Raw genomic sequence first — 24,670 nt, forward strand, 5'->3', positions numbered from 1 at the left:
GTGAGTAAATGTTTTTTAAACTTTGACCCAGTAACACAAGTAAAATTCTATGATGCTGCCAGACACTTTTACACCTTTAGTTACATCCTGCATGCAAATCACACAATGTGAGGTTTAAGAAACTGAGAGGGAGATTCGCAGTCATCACTTTTAAATGTAACTATTTATAATTTGCTTTAGTGAGGACAAGGCCTCACTATTTCATAAGCAAGTTGGCAACTTCATACGAAGTTTTCTGGTTATTCTTTTGTTTTCTGGAATAATTATTTTACTTTCTGATTAGTTGAACATTCTTATAGAAGAGAAAGTCATAAAAGGTATAGAATCATAAGGCCCAATAAGTATTTATAAACCATCTCACACATATACACACATAAATGCATACATACACACACATACATACACACATGCACACACATACATGCAGGCATACATAGGCACACACACATGCACATTGGGTAGGGTATGACTATAGTCCTGTGTCATGTTCATACTTTCTCTTTCTTTTCATCATCACTTCTTAGATTGTATTTTCACAAACATTGGTTTCTAGAAATGTGTTATTTTTAAATTTTCCATTCATTCTGTATCTTATAATAATTATTATATATTAGAAGCAAAAATAATAGAAATATTAATCATGATAAATTTGGAGCATGAAAACCCCGATAACTGGGAATCATCTACACCGATTACAGTCTAATTAATTGTCAATAGAATATTTTATATATGATTAGAATATTTGTTATTTGTGTATTTCTTCATTTTCAATGTGTGTGTGTCTTACATCATTACTTTACAGTTATGAGTTTTACATCCATGTTCTCATCAATGACATCTCTCCAAATCTGGGGGTAAAATGATTGCCACAAGGGAAGGCAGCTAGCCAGTTTCCTTTCAACGGAATGAAATCTCACTCTGGCTCCCCTTGTCCTTCCCAACAGATCACGAATCCCCTAGAAGCTACTCATCTACTCTGACTGACTTGGGAAGAAGCGTATCACGGGAACGAAGAGGAACTCCAGAAAAAGAGGTACGTAGTTGAGCAGTATTGGACTGTTTTTAAAGGACCTTCTGAGAAAGCACTTACCAGTCAGACATGTAACTCAAACCAGTAAATAATTGAGACCAAAACCAGGCAGCCACAAGAGTCTATAAACGATTTTGCTTAGAGGCTGAGTCTAGGGCCCACACTCTACTCCTTTCCTCTTCAGAATGCACTTTGGGCAGTGAGCCCTTTCTGAGTCTTGACTCATGAACCAATAGAGTTCTAGTCAGCCTGTTCTGTGTGTATGATCTGTACAAGTACTTTTGTTGGAGAATACTTCTGAAAATAGATAAAGGTTTTTATCAATCAAGTTCCTGAAGCATTAAGTTCTTATACACCCGTGAGTCCTGCTCCACCACCCTAAACCAGAATTGAAATGCCTGTTTCTAACTGCCTTGGAAGCCACAAGGGCTTTGACTGGCAGCTCCTGAGATAGCCTGTGGGAGCCTTATAATGTCAGAATTTGCCCAAGTTTGTTGATGCTCACTAGAACCACAAGGGAAGAAAAACGGGTGAAGGAATTACTGATATCATAGCTACATAGTATGTTATGCCTCAAGTGGATTCATGGGCCCAAGAGTTTGAGGGAAGGAGTAGGTATTACTTCACAGCTAAAAGATAAGACAAAGGATTCCTCAACCCTCCATTAGTATATTTCCAGCTAACCTCTTGGTAACTGGGCTACTTCTTGGATAGTCAATATTTAGTGAAGACTATGATCGTTTCCTTTATGTCTTTTGTCTCTTTTCTTATGATTCAGGTAGACTGGTGTCAATCCATAGAAGTTAGAACAGCTAGCCCTCCGCAACTGTCTGTTTGTAGAATTCAAAAAGGGCACACATAGGACAGATTACTTCATGGGCATCTTATTGTATTATGGTATTGATCTACTTTAATTCTAAAGCGAAGCCTGTTGATGAAATCAGCTATCTCCCTATTTATCTCCCTGGTCTGTGGGAACCAATAAGGTCATAACTTGTACATATTACTTAAATTAGATGTGTTTTATAGCCCTTATGTGAAATCTTAAAATTTTTTAAATTGCAGAATGTTTACCTTTCTTTTCAGAAATTGCCTGCAAAAGCTGTGTATGATTTCAAAGCTCAGACATCTAAGTAAGTGGAATAAAAATTCACTAATATGTTTGAAGCTCATTTTTACTATTGTTTTGTGTGTGTGTGTGTGTGTGTGTGTGTGTGTGTGTGTGTGTGAATGAATGTGTTACAAATCAGACTCAACACTCAATTCTATAACCCTCTCCAATCAGCTAGCTCCTTTAGAATTACTAACAGGCCGGATAACTCATCTTCATGTTCAGCTGAGAGTCGCCACATCTTAAATCCCATCAGTTACAAGAAGGACACACAATGAATTTCAGAAGGGATCTATAGAGAAACAAGAAAAGTATTTTTCCTAGAAACTTTTCTGTCAAGAATTGAGTGTTTAAAAAGCAATAGGGAGTCATTGTCCCTGCCTGGGGAGGGGAACTTGAGAGCATTTGATTGTCCAGCTACATCAAGGGCAGATAGTAGCATGAACAAGAACACCTGCGTGCAGAGGATCCGGCAGAGAAAGCTGTAACTCACAGCACTCAAAGCTTAGTGATTCCTGGGAGAACCCACTCCTCTCCTGGCTGTGTGGGGTGGGGTGGGGCGTTGATGTTTTCATAGTCTGGCTTTCCTGTTTCTTTAGGGACTTCTTCATCCAAAAGGCAAGACAGGTAAATGGGGGAGGTTAGTACGGAGCACACATAGAGATCTATAGAGGAGGGGACTGTCTCCTTCAAAAGCATGCCACCTCCCCATCACCAGAAATCCTCCCATGGATTCACCTCAAAGTTCCCATCATGACCTCACAGCAGTGCTTAACTGGGGCCTTGGTGAAGCGTTTGAGAGACAAACTACACCGTTACTTTGTTTCTTCTGTAGTCTGGGCAGGACATTGATACTTTATTTTTTGGTTTGGTTTGGTTTTGGTTTTGATTTTTTTTTATTGTTTTTTGTTTATTTTGTTTTAGGTGTGTTTTGTTTTGTTTTTCAAGACAGGGTTTCTCTGTGTAGCCCTGGCTGTCCTGGAACTCACTTTGTAGACCAGGCTGGCCTTAAACTCAGAAACCCACCTGCCTCTGCCTCCCAAGCGCTGGGATTAAAGGCGCTGGGCCACCATTCCCCTATCCAATATTGACACTTTATAAGGTGTTGGGGAAAAAGTTAGATAAACTATATCTATTTTATTTGTTCTTTGTGACAAGCCATCAAATTGTTTCCTAAGTATGAAGTGTGTACCACCCACGGAATAGCAGAGTATCTAACACAGGAACAGTGTCTGCCTACAGTTCAGCAGGTGTTCCAGGTATATTAAAAGGTGTACAGGAAGTTAAGAGGGAAAGGGGGAAGCAAGATGAGAAAAGTTAAAATGGAAGGAATGAGGGTTGATTTGATCAAAACACATTGTATACATGTATAAAATTCTCAAGTAATAAATTGAAAACAAAGTCTAATTGTGAAAAAATTCCACAAGACTAAGCCAATGAGATGGCTCAGGGGATAAAGACTCCTGACATCAAGCCAGACAGCCTGATCCTTTCTTTATATATAATGGAAAGAAAGAACTAATACTTATGAGTTGTCTTCTGCTCTCCATACATGGTGTTTTGTGGACACCCACATGCATGTGCATGCACACATGTGTGCGCACACACACATATACACAAATAAATGTAAAATAAGTAATAAAAAATACAAATAAGTTTCAAAGATAATAGGATGCACATCACAGAAGACAAGGACAGGAACATGACTGGACCACTTGAAATTGTCCCACATGCCAAGCCCTTCCCCTATTCTTGGTCCCCCATCCTTCTCTGGAGATCCCTGATGGAGAGTTAGGGGATCTTTCCCCACATTGCAGTAGGGGAAAGGCTATGGTACTGCCTGCCTGTACAATCCTAACTTTCACAGAGAGCATTTGTGTGTGTGTGTGTGTGTGTGTGTGTGTGTGTGTGTGTGTGTGTATCTAAACTAATGGTAAAGTATATTCACCAGCCACCCATCAAAGCCAAGAAGAAAGTGGGTCTGCTCATGCTGGGAATAGGTTTGTCTTATTCTAGCTTCATGATCCTCCTCTTGTTCTTTTCTCAGAAGATATAAAGATATAAAAATAACATCTGTCACCCCCAATGCAGTTCTATATTGTGTAACTTCCAAGGCTCATAAACCCAACCATCTTTGAAAACTGTAGAAGCAGCCAATTTTAGTCATTTTAAATTAGAAGATGGGAATGCTTTTTTATGTAATATGAACAACAACAACAACAACACACACACACACATATATGTGTTTTAAATAAGTATTCACTTAAAGTTATTTTTATTATTCAATAATAATTATAAAACTATTCATACTATTACTCAACTGTAATAATTATAACACTACAGCTAAGTAACTCACCCCCAAAAATGTGTCAATTGTAGCTAGGAGAAGGAAGAGATAACTTCTCGTTTCCCATAGGATTTCACAATAGCCAGCATTTTAAAATGCAATAAAAATACAGAAAATTATCAAAACGGGACTTTAGCTCTGGCATGAAGGGCAGAATTTTGAAAACTGGAGAATAATGCAACTTTCCCCTTACTAAATATATTCAGAATTTTAAATGAATATAGAATTTTACTATATCAAGTAGAAAGTATCTCTATTCATATTAGAAGAAAAATTCTTACCTATAATTCCCATGTATATTCTAAAATTTTAAGTTGGTTATGTTTAGAAATGCCCTTGGTATAAGTCAAATTATTAGGTTACAAACATTACATGACTATATACTAGCAAGGTGACAATAATCTGTCCCCTCTTTCAAATTGCATATCATTGCAGGATATGATTTACACAGGGCGTGAACTATATACTTGCTCTTCAAAATCACTTCTGAGATTTAATAAGCAACTTGTTGAAATTCATAAGGAAAATCCTCATCTAGCTGAGCTTGGTAGATGTGTATATGTGGGGAGCATATTTCTCAGATAAATAAAGAATATGGATCATAATACCAATTGCTATTCATTCAGAAAGAGTCCACTAATCATGACCATGTCTCCTCCAGGGAGCTGTCCTTTAAGAAAGGGGACACTGTCTACATCCTCAGGAAAATTGACCAGAACTGGTACGAGGGGGAACACCACGGCAGAGTGGGCATCTTCCCAATCTCATACGTAGAGGTACGTCCTTTCTCCTCACCTCCTGAAGGATGCTGTCCCAAAGGTCATCACACGTCTACGAAACCAACAGTTCTTCTCCTTTACAGAAACTGACGCCCCCAGAAAAAGCGCAGCCTGCGAGACCACCACCCCCAGTCCAGCCCGGAGAGATTGGAGAGGCCATAGCCAAGTACAACTTCAATGCAGACACGAACGTGGAGCTCTCCCTGCGAAAGGTAACCTGGCCGTGCTTTTCATCGGGGTGTTTCCAGTAACTGCGATTCTGAAGCTGAGATAGGTTACCTTCTTTTCTAGAACATTCTAGGTCTTCTTTAACTTCTACAAAAGATTCAAGACTGTCCAGGGTCACTGACTGCTACCTCTGGTCCCTGTAACCCTTCCCTGTGAAACACAGAGTTCTGAGAGTCTGTCTGTGGCTTAGCCTAAGAATCCTGACCCTGAGTTCCCTCCAAGGGGTGCCTCTTCTAGATACTAAGAGCGCATGTGTAGAACTCTAAGAGGAGAGTGCATTTTAATTATAAGATTTCAAAATATCTTTATACTTCCTCACTACTCAACCTTAAATAAGTATACCAGTACTTACTGTTCTCTATCTTGGAATCAAGGAATTGTCCAACTGTATTGAAAATATGACCTCTTTAGAAGCCTTTTTGAAGAGCTATCTATCCAATCCTGTTTCCTTGATCATTCTTTGCTAAGCCTTGGGATGGATCCAAATTTCTCCAACAAGCTATCCACTACAAGTAATTTGTCTGAAAACAAAAATCCAAAGGAACTCTTTAATTTCCTTCCTTGCACAGGTCAGGATAATAAATGAAGCACTGATATCATTTGCTAAGCATTTACATAATACATTTGAGGCAACCAGGTTTCTACACAGCACAGAAAATATGCTAGTGTTAATTGGGGTGGTCATTGGGGTGGTCTAGAATGTGCTACTCCTGTGGATAGTAGGTAAGGTGAAGGCAGTTCAGGGCTGCAGGAGGCAGCAGGAGGAAGCCTTTCTCCTTCCATCCCTAGGTTGGCATCATCAGCAATCCTCTCTCACTTTCCTTGTGCTTTACTTAACCCAGAAAAACCACACAGCACTGCACAGTGTACCTTCTTCCGTGCCATCCTTCAAGATACCCCAGGAAAGCCTATCAACTGCCTGTTCTGGGCATATGAGAAAATCGGTGCCCAGAAAAGGGAGACTCCCTTTTCTTCAGTACGTTCTGCTCGGTGGTGATTTAACAAACCATTTAACAAACCCTGCAGTGCTTTGAGTTAAAGAGACCCTTCAATGCACTGGCACTGGAAGGGGCGCCCTGCTGTGCTGAAGCTGGACAGTAGATGTCACCACCATGACTATCAGACCCAGTTCCCCACACTTCTATAGCGCCTCCTAGCTGCACCTGCTGGGTTTGCCCTTTAACACCAAACAGCTCAGCAGCTCCCTGATTTGGTTCTGGCCCATGTATGGTTTTGAGTACGGAGTTAAATAATGTTACCTGACATGGGTCTGGTCATTGTGATCACAGAAATGTCTACTGTTGCAAAAGCTGAAGATTCTACTCAAGCGCTTAGTGGGCACAGTTGTCATAGCCACTCAGCACTTAGAAGGGATGCTGGTGTTAAACTGTCATGATCAGAGCCAGGGGGACAGAAGCCCTCTCCACAGCTATGAATATTCTCAGGTGCCACCTCTGCCTCATCCCTTTCAGTCACTCTGTCACCTCTCAGGACATGCAGAAGGATTACAGCATGCCATCCGGCATTGTGCCTTCCAGAAGATGGCTTTTGTGACCCATAGTAGACACCATTTCTTCTTCCCACATGTCCTCACAATGATTCTAGTAGAGACCAGTCATTGATAAGGCACCTTTCATACTGTTTGTCTTTTGAAATAACTTCCACAAGTCGTTTTATCTTGAACCTGCATGAAACAAACAGAAGCCCATTCCCAGCAACCGAGCATCCTTAGGACTCGAACATCATGAATGGGAGGTTAGCTTACATCTTTGCTAACAACCTATGCTTTTCTAATAAACACTGGGACCTTGATCCCTTTCTTCCAATCAAGTAAAAACTAGAGGTATAAAACTTTTCCAAATAGAAAACTACCGTTTTACCAGAAAACAATGACAGTTACATTTTTTTTTATATAATGTCTCTACTTATAATGCATTTTCCCAACGCTCATTCCAGGGTGACAGGATTATTCTTCTTAAAAGAGTTGATCAAAACTGGTACGAAGGTAAAATCCCAGGAACCAACAGACAAGGCATCTTCCCTGTTTCCTACGTAGAAGTTGTCAAGAGGAACACAAAAGGTGCTGAGGATTACCCGGACCCTCCTCTACCCCACAGCTACTCCAGTGATAGAATTCACAGCCTAAGCTCCAACAAGGTGAGAAGCCATGCCATCATTGCTCCCTCTGTGCTTGGGATCGCAGTAGGCGATTTGGGGGAGAGCAGACAATCCTATCTACTGAAAAGAAACAAATCCATGGATCCATATATACCTGAGTTTCAGGTTAGAAATTCTAAGTTACTTTTCCTCAAGTACGTGCTGGTGTAAAAACTTAATGTTTGCTTTTGTTAATTCCATTCTCAAGTTAGAGTCTACAGAGAGAGAGAGAAAAATGTTAGTATCATCAACCTATCTTTACACCTCTCAATATTTCTGTGTATATAAATTATACACATATAGATATATTATATATATATATATAGCATATCTAATCATTATACAATTTCTAGGTATATAATATTCTATGAATGTCAACGTATTTTCTTCATAGACAGCCTAAGGCATTATATTTCATTTAGGGCCTATAATTCCATTAAATATGATAATTAGAAATACTCAGGTTTTTATTATTTTGAGGGTCACAAATTCCACTGTTTAACCAAAGCTGGTAGCTGAAGATGATTGTTTTATCCTTCTCAATACAATCTAGAAAGGACCTCCCACCCTGAACTGATCCATTAGACAGGGCTATTTTTCCCCTTCCCTTATCCCCAAATTTTTTCCCTCACTTTTCTGTTGAATTAGAAGATATCTCATGGATGTAGGAGTTTCTTTCTCCTTTACAGTTATTTTAAAATATAAAAATGTAAAGTACATGTAAAATTATTTCCAAAATATTGTCAAATGCCTCCCAACAATGAAAGTGATGTATTCGGTTGTAGTTTGTTAATTGTTGAGCTCAGGGCAATAGATAACAGACCATTAAGACTGAAAATATGAAGTCAAGTTTATTTTCAGACAGTTTCCCCAGGAGTCTAAACCACCCTACCTAAGTAAATAATCTATGAGTCTATCTCAATTGAGATATTTTCCTTTGAAAAGTCTAAGATTTGGCATTTTATGAATTCTAAACCTCTTCAAAAACTAGGTTTTAGTCATGGATAATTACCATAAATTCTCTTTCCTGCGTAACTGAGCAGTTTGCACCAGTTTGATCATGAGGTTTCCAGAATTTAACATTTAGAAGGCAATATCCTTCCTTCAGTAGTTTCTGTTGACTGTAGAAAAAGAATCTTTACTCATCTATATAAGTTTTGCCTGCCATCCATTTATCTTAAGAGAACTCTCAGATGATCCTCAAGTCATTGAACCTTCAAATAAACGGATGCAGGAGAGAAAAGAATTTATCTATAAATGCTTACTTGGCCTTGGAGAACTTCTCTCATGTGCTCTAATTAACGATGGTGAGCTAATGCTTTAAATGAGTATTTTTGTCTTTTTCCTGAATACATTTTAAATGGCATCGGTGGCTTGTGTTATTTATAATACTGCATTTTACAAAGAAGAATGTACAAACGCCAAATTTTAATAGAGGAATGTACAAGATTCACTAATAACCAATTGTCGTGCTCTTACTGCTTAAAAAACAACAACAACAACCTCTTTATGTTGATAATTTGAAAGAAATTCTCATTTCATTTCAACTGGCTATCTATCCTGTGATGCCATTGGCTTAATGAAGGAAATTCCTGTAGTGTTGTGGTGGTCAATTTCAGGAAAAAAAATGTTTAGTGAAAGATACAAAAGCAGAAAAAAGATAGACCTTCTTTTTCTAATTAGTATTTGCAAATAGAGAAAGAAATGCATTAATAACTTTTGAATCATTCCTTGGCAAATTCACATAGCCTGATGTATTTCTATTTTGAGAAAGGCTCCAATATAATTGGTATTATTTCCTATTTTGGTACAACAGAGCCCAATTCTAATCCCTTTTTAATATGAAATAACTTTGACTTTGTACTATAAGTATGTTTTGTGAACTCCTTAATCAAAATTAACATTTAATTTTAGTATTATCAAGTCCATTTTAAAGTTTTTGCTCTTTGGCCCTTTAACAAGAATAGAGGTGACATGGGAACAATAACAGTGAAGTCAGCAGTAGCAGATTACATTTGTAATGACCATGGTGAAATCTAGATATTTCTCATGCAAATAATATTTCTGTCCAGATGAGAGAAAAAAATTCAAGTCCTCATCTTGAGTTACTATCAGTTTGACTGATTCCCAAAATCTAATCACTAAGATCAACCCCAACACTTCTGTGTTTGCAACCAGAAGTGTAAAATAGAACTTTAGCCAGTAAGAGAACTGGCAGACTATCAGATGAGACTTCACACCTTAGGACCAACGCAGCTGTCAATCTATCACAAAACAAGTGTACAGTATGACTTCATATCAGTAGCTCAGCAGACTTAGATCCCATATGAAGATGCTCACACAGTTGTGTTACACTTGGTGCTATTCGCGACACCCCATGATGAGATTCCATCCTATTTCTTTTAAAACATAAATCAGTTCCACTGGTGCCCCATCCTGCCACAGGACACTTTAAGTCAATTATTCAGTGGGAAATAGACAAAGAGAAGCCCAAGGCTTCCCTTGGCTGTGTGTGTAAAGTATCCTAAACGGTCAACCAGAATGTGCATCCCCAGCAACCTTTTCTGAAAGACTTTGCCTCACAAGCCAAAGTCAAGTATCTAGAAAGCATGAACTTAAAGCTCACCTTGCCGGCCTCGTATGCACAGCTTGTAACATTGCTTTTCCCCTGTACAGTGAGGGAAGAGCAGTGTATCACACATGTTACTGAGTAGGCTCTTTAGAAGTACTTCTTTTGAATTTGCACTTGTTTTATTTAAAACATTCAAACTATATCAATAATATTAACATATAAATCATGATATTTTTGATGTCCCAAGATCCAGCTTCATAGCTTAGATTCCTTGGGCTCACCTAGACTATCACTCTTAGCGGATGGCCCTGTGTGGGCATCGCCTGTCCGCTTCAGTGGAAACATTTACTTTGGAGATGTTTGAAACTTTGAAGCAGTGATTACACAAGATTGGCTTCATTCAGATCATGGGCCTCTGTGATTAAGAAATATATTTTAGCATTTATTCCCTTAAACATATGCCCGTTTATACTAAGTCTAAAATACTTTATGTCTCATAAATGGGACAACTGTGAAAACTCAAGAGTGGGCACCTCTGTGGGGAGGGAAAACGGTCAATCAAATCAGAGAGTAAGCTATATCATAGCTTAGTCATTAGATATCCCCAGAAACACTTAAAACATATAGACAGGCATCCATGTAGTCTCAGAGAGGTAGATTAATAGCAAGCCTTTTAGGTTGGCATTGCCCGCCTTCATGATGTCTATGAAGTGCCCTCTGTCTTCTCTTTTGATGGTGGTATCTTCCGTAACTAAGAGTGTTTGGTTGCTCATGTAAGGTTTACAGTTAGCCTAAATGATTTTATGCATTTAAGTTTCGAATAACTTCTCCCCATCTAGAAATCTTCTGATTGTCTTCCACTTATTGTCTGTGCTACAGCCTAAAATTATATTCATCACTGTACCTCTGTCACTCATTTTCATGTGTTACTATTTTCTTTGTTTTACTTCATAACTCCTGATCATTTGTAAGTTGGCTTCGAGCGAACACACCTGTCTTCCCATGTACAATGCTATGCCTGGCCCAGAGAAAAGAGCCATTCAGGGAACTGCCCAAGGGAGGCTATCCCTGACAGACTGGTGTCCACCAGCAAACCCATTGGCTCCAACACCGTCATCTTTCCTCGACAACTTCTTGATTGAATTAGAGAAGTTTAGTGCTTTAACCTTACCATCTGACCAGGCCAAACCAAACATCCTAAACCAGGTCATCCTTGAAATTAAGGAGGAGCCCTCTCCTCTCCCCCTCTCACTGCCTCCAGCCTCTGTACCAGTCGAATCACCTCACCGTCTATCATCTTCTCCCAACTCAAGTACCACTTCAACTAAGGCCCAGACTGCTACCACAGTATCCCTTCAGGATCACACAAAGGATACTCAAAGCAAATTTGTAGATTTGAATAAAAAAAGAAGGGGTTTTTCAGACCCTACCAAGATCCTTGAAGCCCTAGGTGATAAATTTGTGGCCTCTGCATGCACCAACGTGGGTGCCTTGCCTATAACTCTTCCTGTCATTGGAGAGGAAGATGAGGACAGCCATGAGGGGCTTGCATACCAAAGATGGCTGCCAGGATCTCAAGAACAAGCTGTCACATGGTATGACCCCAGCAGTACAGAGATGACACCAGAACTTCACATCAAAGAGGAAGAAGAAGAAGATGAAAACCCAGACTGCTTAACACATTCACTAGGCATTACCACACATCCTAGGAGCCCCAAGGAAGACATCAATGCAGCCAAAACCAGTAATGAGGTATCTAATTTTGCCTAGTTACTTGGGACTAATCAGTCATACAATTATTCAGAACAGTTAATAATGTTACTAAATACCTACTTCTGACACTGTCATAATAGGTTTCTTTATGTGGAGCATAAGTAGTAGAACTTCTGGGGTGGAAGGATATGCAAAGACAACATAGTTTATTAAATGATGGGATACCCCACTCTCATTATCCCTTTGTCACTGTAAATACAACTTTTATACACTCAAATTTATTGCCTTTCTAATATTACAATATTATTAATAATAGCTAAGCCTTAGCTCTTAGTGTCGGGTACTGTTCTCAGAGCCCAACATCGTTAATTTTCAAAATCCCAGAGAGCCTAGGCAGCATGGTTACCCTTGCTTTAGAGAAGAGGAAGCAGATAGGTAAACAGGCTTGTCTAATTCCAGGAAGAACAAACAGTGCCCCTTATGTACATGAGAGTAGTCTGCAGACAGAACAACAAAGTAAATAAAGCAAAATGTCAAAAATTAAATAGTTTTCCTATCCCTGTTTGACTCTTCTGGGAGAGTTGTTTCTCTTGAGGTTACAGCTGCTTGTATTCTGGGTCCTGCATCTTTGTCCTACAAAGGACCTTGGCTAGTAGTTTCCATCAACATAGGAAGGGAATGACCTGAACCGTAGGTTTATGAACGTCTCTCTTTAAAAATTAACTAGTTCATCTCTCAAATACAAATTATCTAAATTCAAGAGCAAGTATGATTATCTATAAACTATGAAATTATTAAATCAAAAAATAAAGTTTGTAGCACACTAAGTCATGGTGATATTACATAAGTCATTTCCTTCCATGATTCCTCTACCTCTAAATGACCAGCCATGACTATAGAAAAGATAGCCGCGCCTTAGTGACACAGAAAATTCACTATCATAAGCCAAGCATGCAACTAAGTATATCATTTAAACATTGAATTTTCCCTTCAATATTACCATCTTGAAGGTGACTAGACATGAGAAGAGGTTTTGTTTATGGGCTGGGCTATCTGCCTGTTTCAGACAGGATCTTAGGCATAGTGTCTGTCCTTCTAAGGTTAGCAAGAGCATCTCTGCTCCTAGAAGCTCCAACTCCACTGTCTATGTGACTACATACCTTATGTTAGTCTACCTTACAAGCACATGATGTGTCATTACAGAGTTCTAGGTACTTTACTGCCTTCATGTTAAGGGAAAAAAAATGTCCTTACAGACAGACTAGTAAAAAACAGACATTAGCAACCACTTACATTCCCACTGAGATTTCAAAATCAAAATGTAAAGGACTAAGTCAGTGCTCTCAAAGCAAAAATACATAAATGCTACTTTTCCCAAGTTATTTTACAATTTTAAAGTTATTAGATATGGAAGGTACTCTTAAGACCATGTCCCTTCGTTTGGACACACGCATAATCACATCTTGTCTTTCCTCAACATTTAAGCCACCTCCATTTGCTTCGAGAGATGGAACTGCTACGCCTTTCCCCAGCTGTCTGCTCCCTTCCCCTCCAATTCCTCCTCCTCTGACCTCTGTCTCTGACCTGGCTTGTGAGCTTTTTCAGCCTTCCCCGCCATCCTCACCTCCTCTCCTCCCCAAATACCCTTATCATCAGGAGATACGTTCACCAAAACCAAAGGTAATTGCATCTTGAGTGTGGTTCAACTTACTGCATGTCTCTTCATAATGTTCATTAGGTGTATGCATTTGGATTTATGCCGCCTTACAAGATCTAAAAAGTTATGTAGATTGTGACTGCTAACTCTTAACATCATCAGCATGGCCTCCACCCCACAATTGAAGAGTCAAATCTGCATAGCAACCGTACCCATATTGAGAAGCTTTGAGTCAACTTGGGAGCTATCACTTTCAAAGGCACAAGTTTAGTGCCAGCCAGCTTGAGTCATTCCTCAATAGACGTGATACCTTCCATCCTTTCACCCATCACAGGTTCACAGTGCCTAAGATCAGAGTGGTCTTGGAACTTACTTGTCTAGAGCCCCACTCTTTCATAAGATACTCCAAGGATGATCTTTGGTGTTGACTGCAGAGCATCCATCTCTGACACTCAAAGTCCAGCAGCCCAAATGGCACTTAACTCTCCCTAGGATTACTACTTTTTTGTACATTAATGATTGGTCTTGGAAAGCAATAGTGATAATTCAAAATAAAAACAGAAAGCATTATTAACAATCCAACATGAAATCTCTCAATCACAAAAAATTTTTGATTCTAGAATGAGCCTGACCCCAAAACCTTTTTCTTCAGATTTGAAATAAAAATTCATCCCCAAATTTCATCTTTTGAATGTGAAACAAGGGCTTCTGTAGATCAGAAAGGAGTTAAGGCTCTAACACAACCATGATTCCATAGCAGTGAACACCCATCCACCACCAGACAACATACCCGTCTCTGGGATGCTCCTCTACATACGAAAAGAGATCTTGGGAAGAAAGGTTAATCTAAGGACCAGTTTTTCTCTACTCTTTGAGTCTTCATCTTAGCTAGCAAAAGATAATTTAGAACTTTTAAGAACTACAATACTTAGATCATGTCTAATCAAGGCTAAAAGGTGCCTTTTAGCATGCTTTCTGTGGCTTGATCTTCAAAGCAAACATATTTATTCCTTGCTTCCTATAACACTCATCAACTTTGATGCTTAATCAGTGCATGAGAAAGTACCTCTAGATCAACAGCTCTCAACCATCCTAACACTGTGACCCTTCAAAACTGATCTTCATGTTGTAGCGACCTCCAATCATAAAATTATCTTCCTTGCTACTTCATAACTGTGATTTTGCTACTGTTATGACTTGTAATATAGATATCTTTTGGAGCTAGAGGGTTGCCATGGGGGTGTGAACACAGGTTGAGAACCACTGTTGTAGACACTTACTTCTCTGACTTAGATGTTGAATTCATCATTATAGTAATAAGGGGAAAGCTAATATGTAAAATGTTTTATCTCTACTGTGAGAGCCAAGAATATTTCTCATGATCTTTTGAGATCAATGTGTCAAAAATAACAAGAGAGTGAAGTATTCACAATAACTACATTTGAAAATACTGTTTTAATAAGTATATTAAATTACTAACTTCAGGAAAAGAAACCTTTGTCTCTTATATTTTACCTCATGTTTGGGAACAAATGCTGGACATTAATTCCTCATTGAGTTTTCTAAACCATGGAAAGAAAGCACTGACATAAAAGAAAAATAATATTTTAATAGTCATAGAACAGTGTAGTTAGGTATTCTGTTCATTATAGGAACATTTTTGTTAATCCATATCAACCATTCTTTGACTCACATGAATAAGGGAGAGGAAGAAAGAGGGAAGGAAGAAGAAATGGGGAGAGGAAGAGGGAAAGAGAAAGAGAAGAAGGAGGTGAGGGAGAGAGGGGGAAGAGGGGGAGAATATCATGGCCGTTCCACAGACATCAGACCTGGACAGTCTCAGAACTTGCCATTTCCTCTTTCAGAAAATGTCACATGAGCACACACAGTGAGGTACAAGGAAGGTTAGGAACCTTCAGTGACCCTCAGTGACCATGTGCTTGAGTGGAGACAAAACCAGGACTGGACAGTGGAAAGCATCCAATATCCTCTTCCATAACCGAGCATTCAATATCCTCTTCTATAAATGAGAATCCAATATCCTCTTCCAGAAGAAAGCATCCAATATCCTCTTCCATAAGTGAGAATCCAATATCCTCTTCCATAAGTGAGAATCCAATATCCTCTTCCATAAGCCTTACACATGCATGACAAGTATGTATCATCCTGAGAGACTAGAGACCATAACTTGTCATGATCATGAAATTTAGCCTAACCTAGAGCTCCAATCTTTAACTTAAAAGTTAGTCTTACTGCTCTTCTCTTAATTCTAGTCAAATTCCAGGTCATGCATTTCTAGCTGGCTGCCATAGATAGAAAAAATAAAGCAACCTCATGTCAAGATTTGCTTGTTCACTGCCATAGAGAAGATCTTTCTTTGAAAAAAAAGAATGTCAAAAGAAGCTGTGGTCAGGCAACACTCGATATTTGATTATATTTTTCCACCCCTTCCTACAAAAATTTCATTTTCTTCTTAAGATCACTGTTAGAACATTTATCTCTAAAACTACTAACACTTTTTTGATAAAGCTTGGTAAGCATTAGGCCAAATTTTCTCTTGTCTCACCTTGTTTATTACTGCCTACCATTTGGTTGAATGCAGAGAAAACAGGCCCGTTAAAGATGGCTTTGGATGCCGTCTTTAAGCCTTCTCCTAGGAAGGAGGTCTTAGCCACACAAATTACATTCACATTCTCTTGCCAGTTTCGCTTTCCACACTTTTTCTTCACTGCGCGTCCCCTTACTGTAGTAGCAGCTGATCCTGGAAGGATGAAAGCTGAACAGAGCAGACAGAGAAGCCCTGTGCCGACTGTTCACCCTCCCTGTCGCCCAGTATGGCGTGCCGTGTGTGCTCGTGGAAAACCGGAAATCGAGAAAGTTCCTCCCGAAGGCCTCGTAATGAAGCAGAGAACTAACCCACTTCTTATGGCTTTTCTAGGCTGACTTAAAAGGCAAACCATCTGTCCTGGGTAAGCCACCTCGGAGCCCAGTGATGTCTAAGAGGTCCTGCGGCTCACCTGTCAGCGGTTCCCACAGGGTAGGGTCGGACATCCCCTACCTGCTGCAGCCATCCTGGCCACCCTGGCTCTTCCTTGGGTGACTTTGCTGTGATCGGGCAGGAAAGTGAGGCCGAGGAGTCCCTTGAGATGAGACGACCAATGGTTGAGGAGCTAGGGTGTCAGATCTGAATGGGTTGTGCGCTGCCCTGTTAGATGGGTAAAGTTTACCAAATCCCAAAGGGCACCTCCAACACTTCACAAACAAAAGCGCTGTGTGCACTGTTTTCTGCATGTCTCCCTACCATATTCAATTGCAGCCATCATTTTTTAGTACAGATAACTAAACTGTGACCTGTCATATATAGAGTTCGCCTGCTTCCGGCGATGTTAACTCTAGTGCATTTATTTTAAACTGTGAGCCATTTCAAAATATTCCTTTGCTCAGGAGGAAGAGAACCTGCCCAGTTCTCTTCACTACAGTCATCCGTGTGGTGCTGCCCCCTGGGCATCTACGTGTTCCCAGTTCTCTCATATCTTTGAGGTCAGTTGCTTCTCCTTCAACTCTGCAGTTCTAGAACATCTGCAGAACTTGGCTGGGTGCTCAATGGTACCCTGAGTTCTGGGGACCAAAGCCAAGGAATGTGGGGTTTAGCATCTGTACAGATCTCAGGGTTCCTTTCACCATATCTAAGTTAATGGGCCCTGATTTAGCTTCGGCTGGCCTGCCACACAGCTCTGCATTTCAAGATCTCAGGGCTTAATTTTTAGCGTTCCCTTTCTATTTCATAACTATGAGTAGTGTTTCAAAAGGATGGCATTTTCTGCTTTTTGATTTGCATAGTGAGATCTTCTTCTGTTGCTGATGCAGACTCAAGACTACCATAGGGAGAAGGGGCTGTCATTTTGTAGAGATCAAGTCTCTACTGAACAGCCTTCTAGAGTTAACACAAATATGCGCAGGAGGGAAGAAGAGAGAGACCAGACAGAGACAGACAGAGAGCCAGAGAGTACGTTAATTTTATGAAACTTAAAGGAACTCATCCATAATTTCCCAGGCCTTAGTAAGATTACCCTGAAGGTTTTTTTTCCTTGCCCTTATTTCCATTTTATAAGTTTGTATATTATTTAAATGTTTGAGGACCAGAAGAGTCTCATTTATTTTGATTTGTGTTTCACACATTCCTAATCTATGAGGGAAAAGAGGCCAGTAAGTGGTATTGTTAGCAGAATCACAGCCTGCAGTTTCCGACCGATAAACACTACAGCTAGCATCTGTTGAGAAGGAATGAGTTGGGAGGCCAAGAGCTACTTGCGATGCTTGAAAAGACTTTCTCCACAATGATTTTTAAAGTAGCAGCACATACTTTTTAAAGAACCATCTAACCTATAGCTGATCCTCCTACGATAGCTTAAGGGAAGTATAAATAAATGGCTTTCAAACTTGTAGCTGCAACAGTGTGTGTTGTCTACTGATCCCGAATCCTAGGAAGAGCTTCAAAGAAGCTTCATAATTTTTTATAATTGATCCTTTAATCTTTATAATTGATCCTGGCTGTGCTCAATACCATGTGTTTAAAACCTGCCTCTTTTGTATCCATTTCTATAATCATTGTTTAAAAAAAAAAAAAAAGGAAAACTCGATGCAGCGTGTACTTATGAAAATCTCTTGATGAAACCATTGCTTTTATATAGTTAATCACCATGGTGACACTGAGGAGAAAAGACAGACATTAAATATTTATGGCACCATGATACTGGCATGATGCATCTCTGGGTTTTCAAATCTTTGTTGAACTCTAAAACTTTACCAAGAGAATATAACCGTAGCCCAACTCTTGCTCAAAATGTCTTGCATGGTAATGGCAGCCTGTTAACTTGAAAGCTGCTTCCGTAGGCTCACAGTTTGTGTAAGCCTCTCTAAATGTTGTAAGTGTGTATGGTTCTATATTAATAACCTCAGCACTGCTGAGGTGCTAGGCATGATAGAAATGCCTGAGCAGTTAAACTAGAAGTCAACACAGACCTTAAACTGTGCTGGATAGCAAACCATTTCTTCTCGAGAATTGAGACTGCCAAAAAGGAAGAGCACATCCAGAAAAACAGATCCTTATCTACTTCAAGTTATCCTGTAGGCTTCAGAATATCCTTTCAAAAGTCAATCTAGGCTGAAGGAATTTAGTCCCTGTTGACAAAGGCAAAAACAATTTAGCATGTTATTACCACCGCTGACCATTAGGTGGTGATAGGGTGCACACACAGTAGCAAAGATGGTATCTGGAAGCACTTCGCTTGAATAACTCACAGGAAACATAAAATGCGGATGCTGAATTTAACCAAATCAATCCAACTAGTCTGTCATAATGTTCATTCAATGAAGGGCCAATCGAAATTCTCCTTCGAATTGTCTTTTTTTTTTCATTTAAGATTAAGGAGAGGAACCTGTACATGGCAGAAGAAAACTATGAGGTGAATTATCTATTCCTTTACGGGCTCCATGACGGGGCAAGATGCTTCTTTATCCTGTCTCCCTGATTTTAGGACGAGGCATCTAAGCTGCCTGCCCAAGGTCAATGCAACAGACAGTGCTGCACACAGAAACAAATGCACATCCCTAAGGGACAGTCCACACTCCGATCCCTCTAGTAGCCAAGGACCTGTAAACTCTATTAACTAATACTGGGACGGCAGAGGTTTCCCTAGAAACAGACCAGCAGCCATCAGTTCATCTGAGGAAGATTCCTATCAAAGAAACGCTTTGAAACGTCACAAAACTCACAAGTGAATGAGATAACGCAAACTCTTCGTAATAAAGGGTAGCATTGTAGTATAGCCTGGGAGTGTTAATTCCATGGGGAAGACTGATGATTTGGGAAGAAAGAGGAGGGGTAAGGTTTGGAAGATGTGAGGTAAGGGAAAGACATATTTTGAAAGGTGATTAACAGACAGGAAATTGCTGGCTCACACACCCAGGAATTATGGGAGTCCCCCACTTAGAGCTGTGGCCCGGCTTTCCTAACTGTCAAAGAGACAGTTTACTTAAATAATGTAGGAGACTGGAGAATCAAAGGTACAGAGCAAGTAGGATTCTAATGCTAATACTAAATAACGGATTATCGCCTTCAAAAGTGCATTGCTTTATGTTCACTAACAGGTCGGAAAAAAGGAATTAGAAAAGAACTGGAAATGTAACGTGTACATTATGGGTGTCTTGCACTCGTTTCTTCATCTGTTATATTAATTAGTGATTTCTTGAATTAAAAATCTCAACAATGTCTAGAGGATGTTTTGTTACAATGTTTCAGACAGGCACTCCTTGTGTAGCCCTGTAAGCCCGCCTTGAACTCACTAAGATCTGCCTGCCTCGGCCTCCAGAGTGCTGAGATTAAAGGAATGCACCACCATGCACAGCTGAGTCTTCATTATCCTTGAAAATAATATAATTTATACTTTCAATATTTTCTATTTAATAGTATCATTTTATAAATTTCAATACTGTTTTATAGGAGTAAAGTATCCATGGGACTAGTAATTCCTATCCATTCCTCAGTTTTAAAGTTATGTATTCCATGCACAGATATTTTTTAAAAAATTATAGGAATACTGTTTAAAAATGCTCCCAATTAATAGACTTAAAGCAGTGAAAATACTTAATGTACACTAAGTTAATTGATGCAGGTTAGGAAGTAATGGCTGAATTTAGAAAGGGGTCTGTTCCAGTCTCATACTGACTACAAGCCCAGGGCTCTCTGTCTACCTTTGGACAGTTTCAGGGCAAATCAGTCTAGTTTATGATGATCAATAATACTAATGTGAATCCAAGCACTGGATCTGATATCTGAAGATGTGGCCCTAATGACTAATTCCATTATTATTAGATTCTAGGCTCTGAATTTGTTATCTTAGCAGGTGGCTGTCATTTAGCAGAAAAAGAATTGAAATGTGAATGGGTCAAATGTATCTTTTTCCCTAAAACGTAGCATATGGATGATTGATGTAAATTACACCAAGCTTCCATATTTAACAGATATGTTAAATTTCATATTCTGAAGTATTTGTGTGGCTATACAGGATGCTAAGGCTCTGTCATTTCCAATATTATAAGTATCTATTACAGATACTGGTCTTGATGCTTAGTTTAAAAAGAAAGGAAACTCTTTTGAGAGTTCAGTGCACTGGGGATTCCTACCAATATTTCTCTTCTAAGGTAAAGCATTATATGTTACCTGGAGCTTGTCCGTTTGCATTCTTCTTAAAGTTCTCTGTGTTCCCTTTGGAAAACTGCATGTGCTTCCCTGCCCTGGCCCTCACCCAGTTGAGAGCAGAGAATTTAAATTCGAATCCAGCATGGGATGTCTGGCTAGTGACATTTTCATCTGTACCGTACGTGGCACTGTTGTCTGTGAGGGAAAGGCGCAGAGTGAATGTGGTTCTGGCTAGCTGTGGCTTCCCTCTGCTTGTCTGAGAAAACGCTGGAGAATGAGGGTGAATGGTGTCCAACCTCCCCGCTCCTGTGGTTTTCGTTCTTGCTCTTGCCATATTCCTGACCTTGGAAAAATCAATGGGACTGAACGTCAACTTTCCCCCAAAGCTCGAAGAGACCAGATTATGTTCAAAAGTTTGAACCTTGGGTATTTCGATTTTAAGCACCCTTCAAAATATTTGAATTACTAAGTGTACAGAAACCCTTTATTTGGTGGACTTTTTTCCTTCCTCTTGGTTTTTTACAACAGGAAATATTAAATGTCAAGAAAAAAAGTACCATGCTATTACCCAAATTACCTTCTTAATGCTACCAGTTCAAACACTGATGACATTGAAAATCATTTCATTTCAGCCACAGCGTCCTGCGTTCTCTCATGAAAACATTCAAGGTGGGGGAGAACCGTAAGTATTATTCTTATCTTCTAAATACTAACCTTGATCCACGAGATGGGCAATGTATGTACTGCATAGACACAAAGGCCAGCAGGACTTTGTAAGTGAAGGGGATCATAGCAAACATGGGGTCTCTAGCACATGGGATCACATTGTTCTGTTTTATCAATGAGATCAGATGCTAAGGTCTAAAGGAAAACAGAAAGGCTGGAGAGATGACTCAATGGTTAAGAGAACTGGCTGCTCTTTCAAAGGACCTAGGTTCAATTCCCAGCATCCACAAGGTGCGGATCACAACCATCTGTAACTCCAGTTCCAGAGGATCCAATACCCTCTTCTAGCTTCCATGGGTACCAGGCACTCATGTGGTGCAGATAAAAACATGGAGGCAAAACACTCATACACATAAAATTAAAATGTAAAAAAATAACAGAGGAAAGCGGAAAACAATTTATGCACTGAGAAAAATCTTCCAATGTTTTACTGACTCCTAAACATTTATAAATCTGCCTTTTCCTCAGCTGGCTTGTAACTGGTAACCCCAGCTTTGTTTTTCCACTTCTTCAAATACTTCAAAAGTATACTTAAGGTATACTTTAGTAGTATAATTCCAAAATCATAAAGCATGCTTTAAAATGTCCTTTGAAAAATAGCAGTATTAAAGCACTTACCTCTGTTCAAATGCACGATACAATTTCCACCACAGCAAGAATGTGCCTTTTCAAATGTTACCCAAATCTCTTCTCCTTTCTGACGCATACATTAAATCAACCCACAAGTATCACCCATTGTCTTTAAGAGTCTTGTTTGTCTTTGTATGGCCCAGTTTACAATAGCTACTCAGATAAATAGAGAAGAGAGGACACTTGGATTCCTAATGACTCCTGCGTAAGTTGAGTCAAGAAGAAATCTCCAGAAGCCACATCATGGTCCTCTGCTTTCTGCCCAAGCTCTGCTCACTAGGGAAAAAAAAAAAAACATGCTGACCAAAGATGACTCTTTGTGGGCAGGCCCTGGTGTATAACTGGTGTTTTCTACACGAAAAGTCTTGCTTCTTCATGGTTGGAAATGTGCGCTTTGGACCTCACCAGTCTCCAAAAGTGACTCTCACACAGTCTGGCCCAGAAAGATGTTCTTCTGAAGTCCCTACCACAGACTAGGTGAAAAATGAGGGCCTCTGAAAAACTTCACTTCATTGGAAACATTTAAGAACACTTTGCAATAATGTTTCTGTTGTTCTTTTAAGTGTGCCAACAATGAGAGGATTAAATCACAAAACTAGACTCCATTTGTAACATTCTTGTTACAAAGTAGCTATTTAGGGTGATCCCATTGCAAACATGCTCTGTTTTTTAAACAGCTTTTCAGATGTATGAACAAGTTGTGTTCTGTTGAACTTTGTATCATATGCAGCTGTGGCCATGTGGCTGTTCTAAAGTCACAGAGCCCACAGGAGGAGAAAAATACACTTTAAAAGTCTTGCTTTAGCCATTATTCTTTATCAAATTCATGTTACATTGCAGCCTTAATTAGAGGGTTTATGAAATGTTAGCTAATTGCACAGCTTTAAAAAAATAAATATTTTCTGAAGCAAAAGTAAAAATGTAAGTCATGTTGCTGTGGTCCAGTTTAGGGACAATAAAAGGTTTGGGTTATAGAGAAATTGACAAATTTATTTTTGAGGCAATCTTGACCTACTCCCCTCTGCCCCCCACCTCCATCTCACCACTATCTTTCAAAGCAGCACTGTTATTTTAATTGGGCTGCTTTTCCTGTCCTGTAGCACTGATTTTGAAAACCAGCAGAGGTAGAAGAATTTCCAGGAAGGTTTGTTTATGTTTCCATAAAAATGTGTGTGTGTGTGTGTGTGTGTGTGTGTGTGTGAGAGAGAGAGAGAGAGAGAGAGAGAGAGAGAGAGAGAGAGAGAGAGAGAGAGAGAGAAATCTAATTAAACCACTATGGTAAATAAATTCTGACAAGTGTACAAGGCTTTCATCACATAAGAATGAGCTGGGAGTCCATGCCAATGATGGTTTGTTAGCGCTGGGGCCCTCAAGAGTTCTCAAGCAGCTGCAGTTTGTAGCCTTAAATAGCCCTGTAAATAGTTGGAGATCCGCTTCACCTCAGTAAGGCTAGAAAGTAAGAAACTGAAGGAGAGAAAACCCACTTTCCCAAAGTGACTACAGAATACATCCATTAACAAACCATCCAGGCATGACATCACACCTCAGGCTTGAGATTGGACAAGGGGCCTTGCTGACAGCCCCTATCCCTGTGAACATCCAAAATTGCATCATTCTATCACCTGACCAGCCTCATATGAACACATGAACAACACAATGATTTTCCTCTTCTCTCTTCTCTGGCCCTAGGCCAGTAACCTATTGAGGCCCTCCCCCCCTCCCGCCCCGCCTCCCTCCCCCCCACCAGTCTTGCCACCTCTTCTAGGGTCTGACTTTGTTTCTATCCTTGACCACAAGCTGAAGCCTCCTCCAACAAAAGACCTCAGAAGACTCCAAATGGCTCAAAGTATATTAATAACTAAAATTGCCCACTAGAAGAGAACATTATTAACAAGGGAAGAAATCTCTAATGTGAGAATTTTAGGGTTGGGTTCCAGGCTACAGAAGAGGATAGTCTTTATGGAAAGACAGAGCTCTTTCCTAGAACTCCCTGGAGCCATCTTTACATCCCATGATCAGGAGACACTGGAGAGTGTAGTGAGGAGCCAATGAGGCTGTTGAACATTTATAGCACAGTGTTTGAATTCTAGCACTAGAACAACTTTATTCCACAAAATACAACTTTCTTTCCAGTTTAACAAAGTAAGTAGAGATAAAGCAGTCTTAATACAAAAGAATCCGGTTTTGCCTACTTTTTAATGGTGGCCTAAAAATAAATCCACAGCGCCCCCAGGATGTTGTTATTTTCTTACATTAGCACAATTGTGTGACAGTTATAAAAAGCAGTGGAAACAAATTTACCAGTCCTTTTAATTTTCCAATTATGCCCGTGATAGATAAATTATGCCATAAAATTTCCCCTCCAACTGCATATCAAATTCTTCCTGGCTTTCTAAGGCCCTGTAATGTCAGTCAGTCTTTGCTTTCGAAGGCTCCAATCTGTGCTAATAGTCTCCAGGTTTAATAGTCCTAAAGGTGGATGTCAAAGAGATCCAGTGTTCTCTTAAAGAGTTCCGACC

The 24,670-nt window shown here is 39.6% G+C and overlaps 1 protein-coding gene across 13 annotated transcripts in view; it reads left to right on the forward strand.

Annotated features, from left to right (window-relative positions):
* Sorbs2 (sorbin and SH3 domain containing 2) overlaps window positions 1-24,670 on the forward strand; it is a 196,790-nt gene that overhangs the window by 167,270 nt on the left and 4,850 nt on the right. For all 13 annotated transcript variants that reach the window (XM_052161986.1, XM_052161992.1, XM_052161999.1 and 10 more), the window contains 6 exons: window positions 945-1,033; window positions 2,117-2,163; window positions 5,150-5,264; window positions 5,351-5,479; window positions 7,452-7,652; window positions 21,428-21,477. In XM_052161986.1, the coding sequence (XP_052017946.1) occupies window positions 945-1,033; window positions 2,117-2,163; window positions 5,150-5,264; window positions 5,351-5,479; window positions 7,452-7,652; window positions 21,428-21,477 (631 nt within the window). The remainder of the gene's footprint in view (window positions 1-944; window positions 1,034-2,116; window positions 2,164-5,149; window positions 5,265-5,350; window positions 5,480-7,451; window positions 7,653-21,427; window positions 21,478-24,670) is intronic.

This window comes from Apodemus sylvaticus, chromosome 18 (genome assembly GCF_947179515.1).
Source record: "Apodemus sylvaticus chromosome 18, mApoSyl1.1, whole genome shotgun sequence".
Taxonomy (NCBI): domain Eukaryota; kingdom Metazoa; phylum Chordata; class Mammalia; order Rodentia; family Muridae; genus Apodemus; species Apodemus sylvaticus.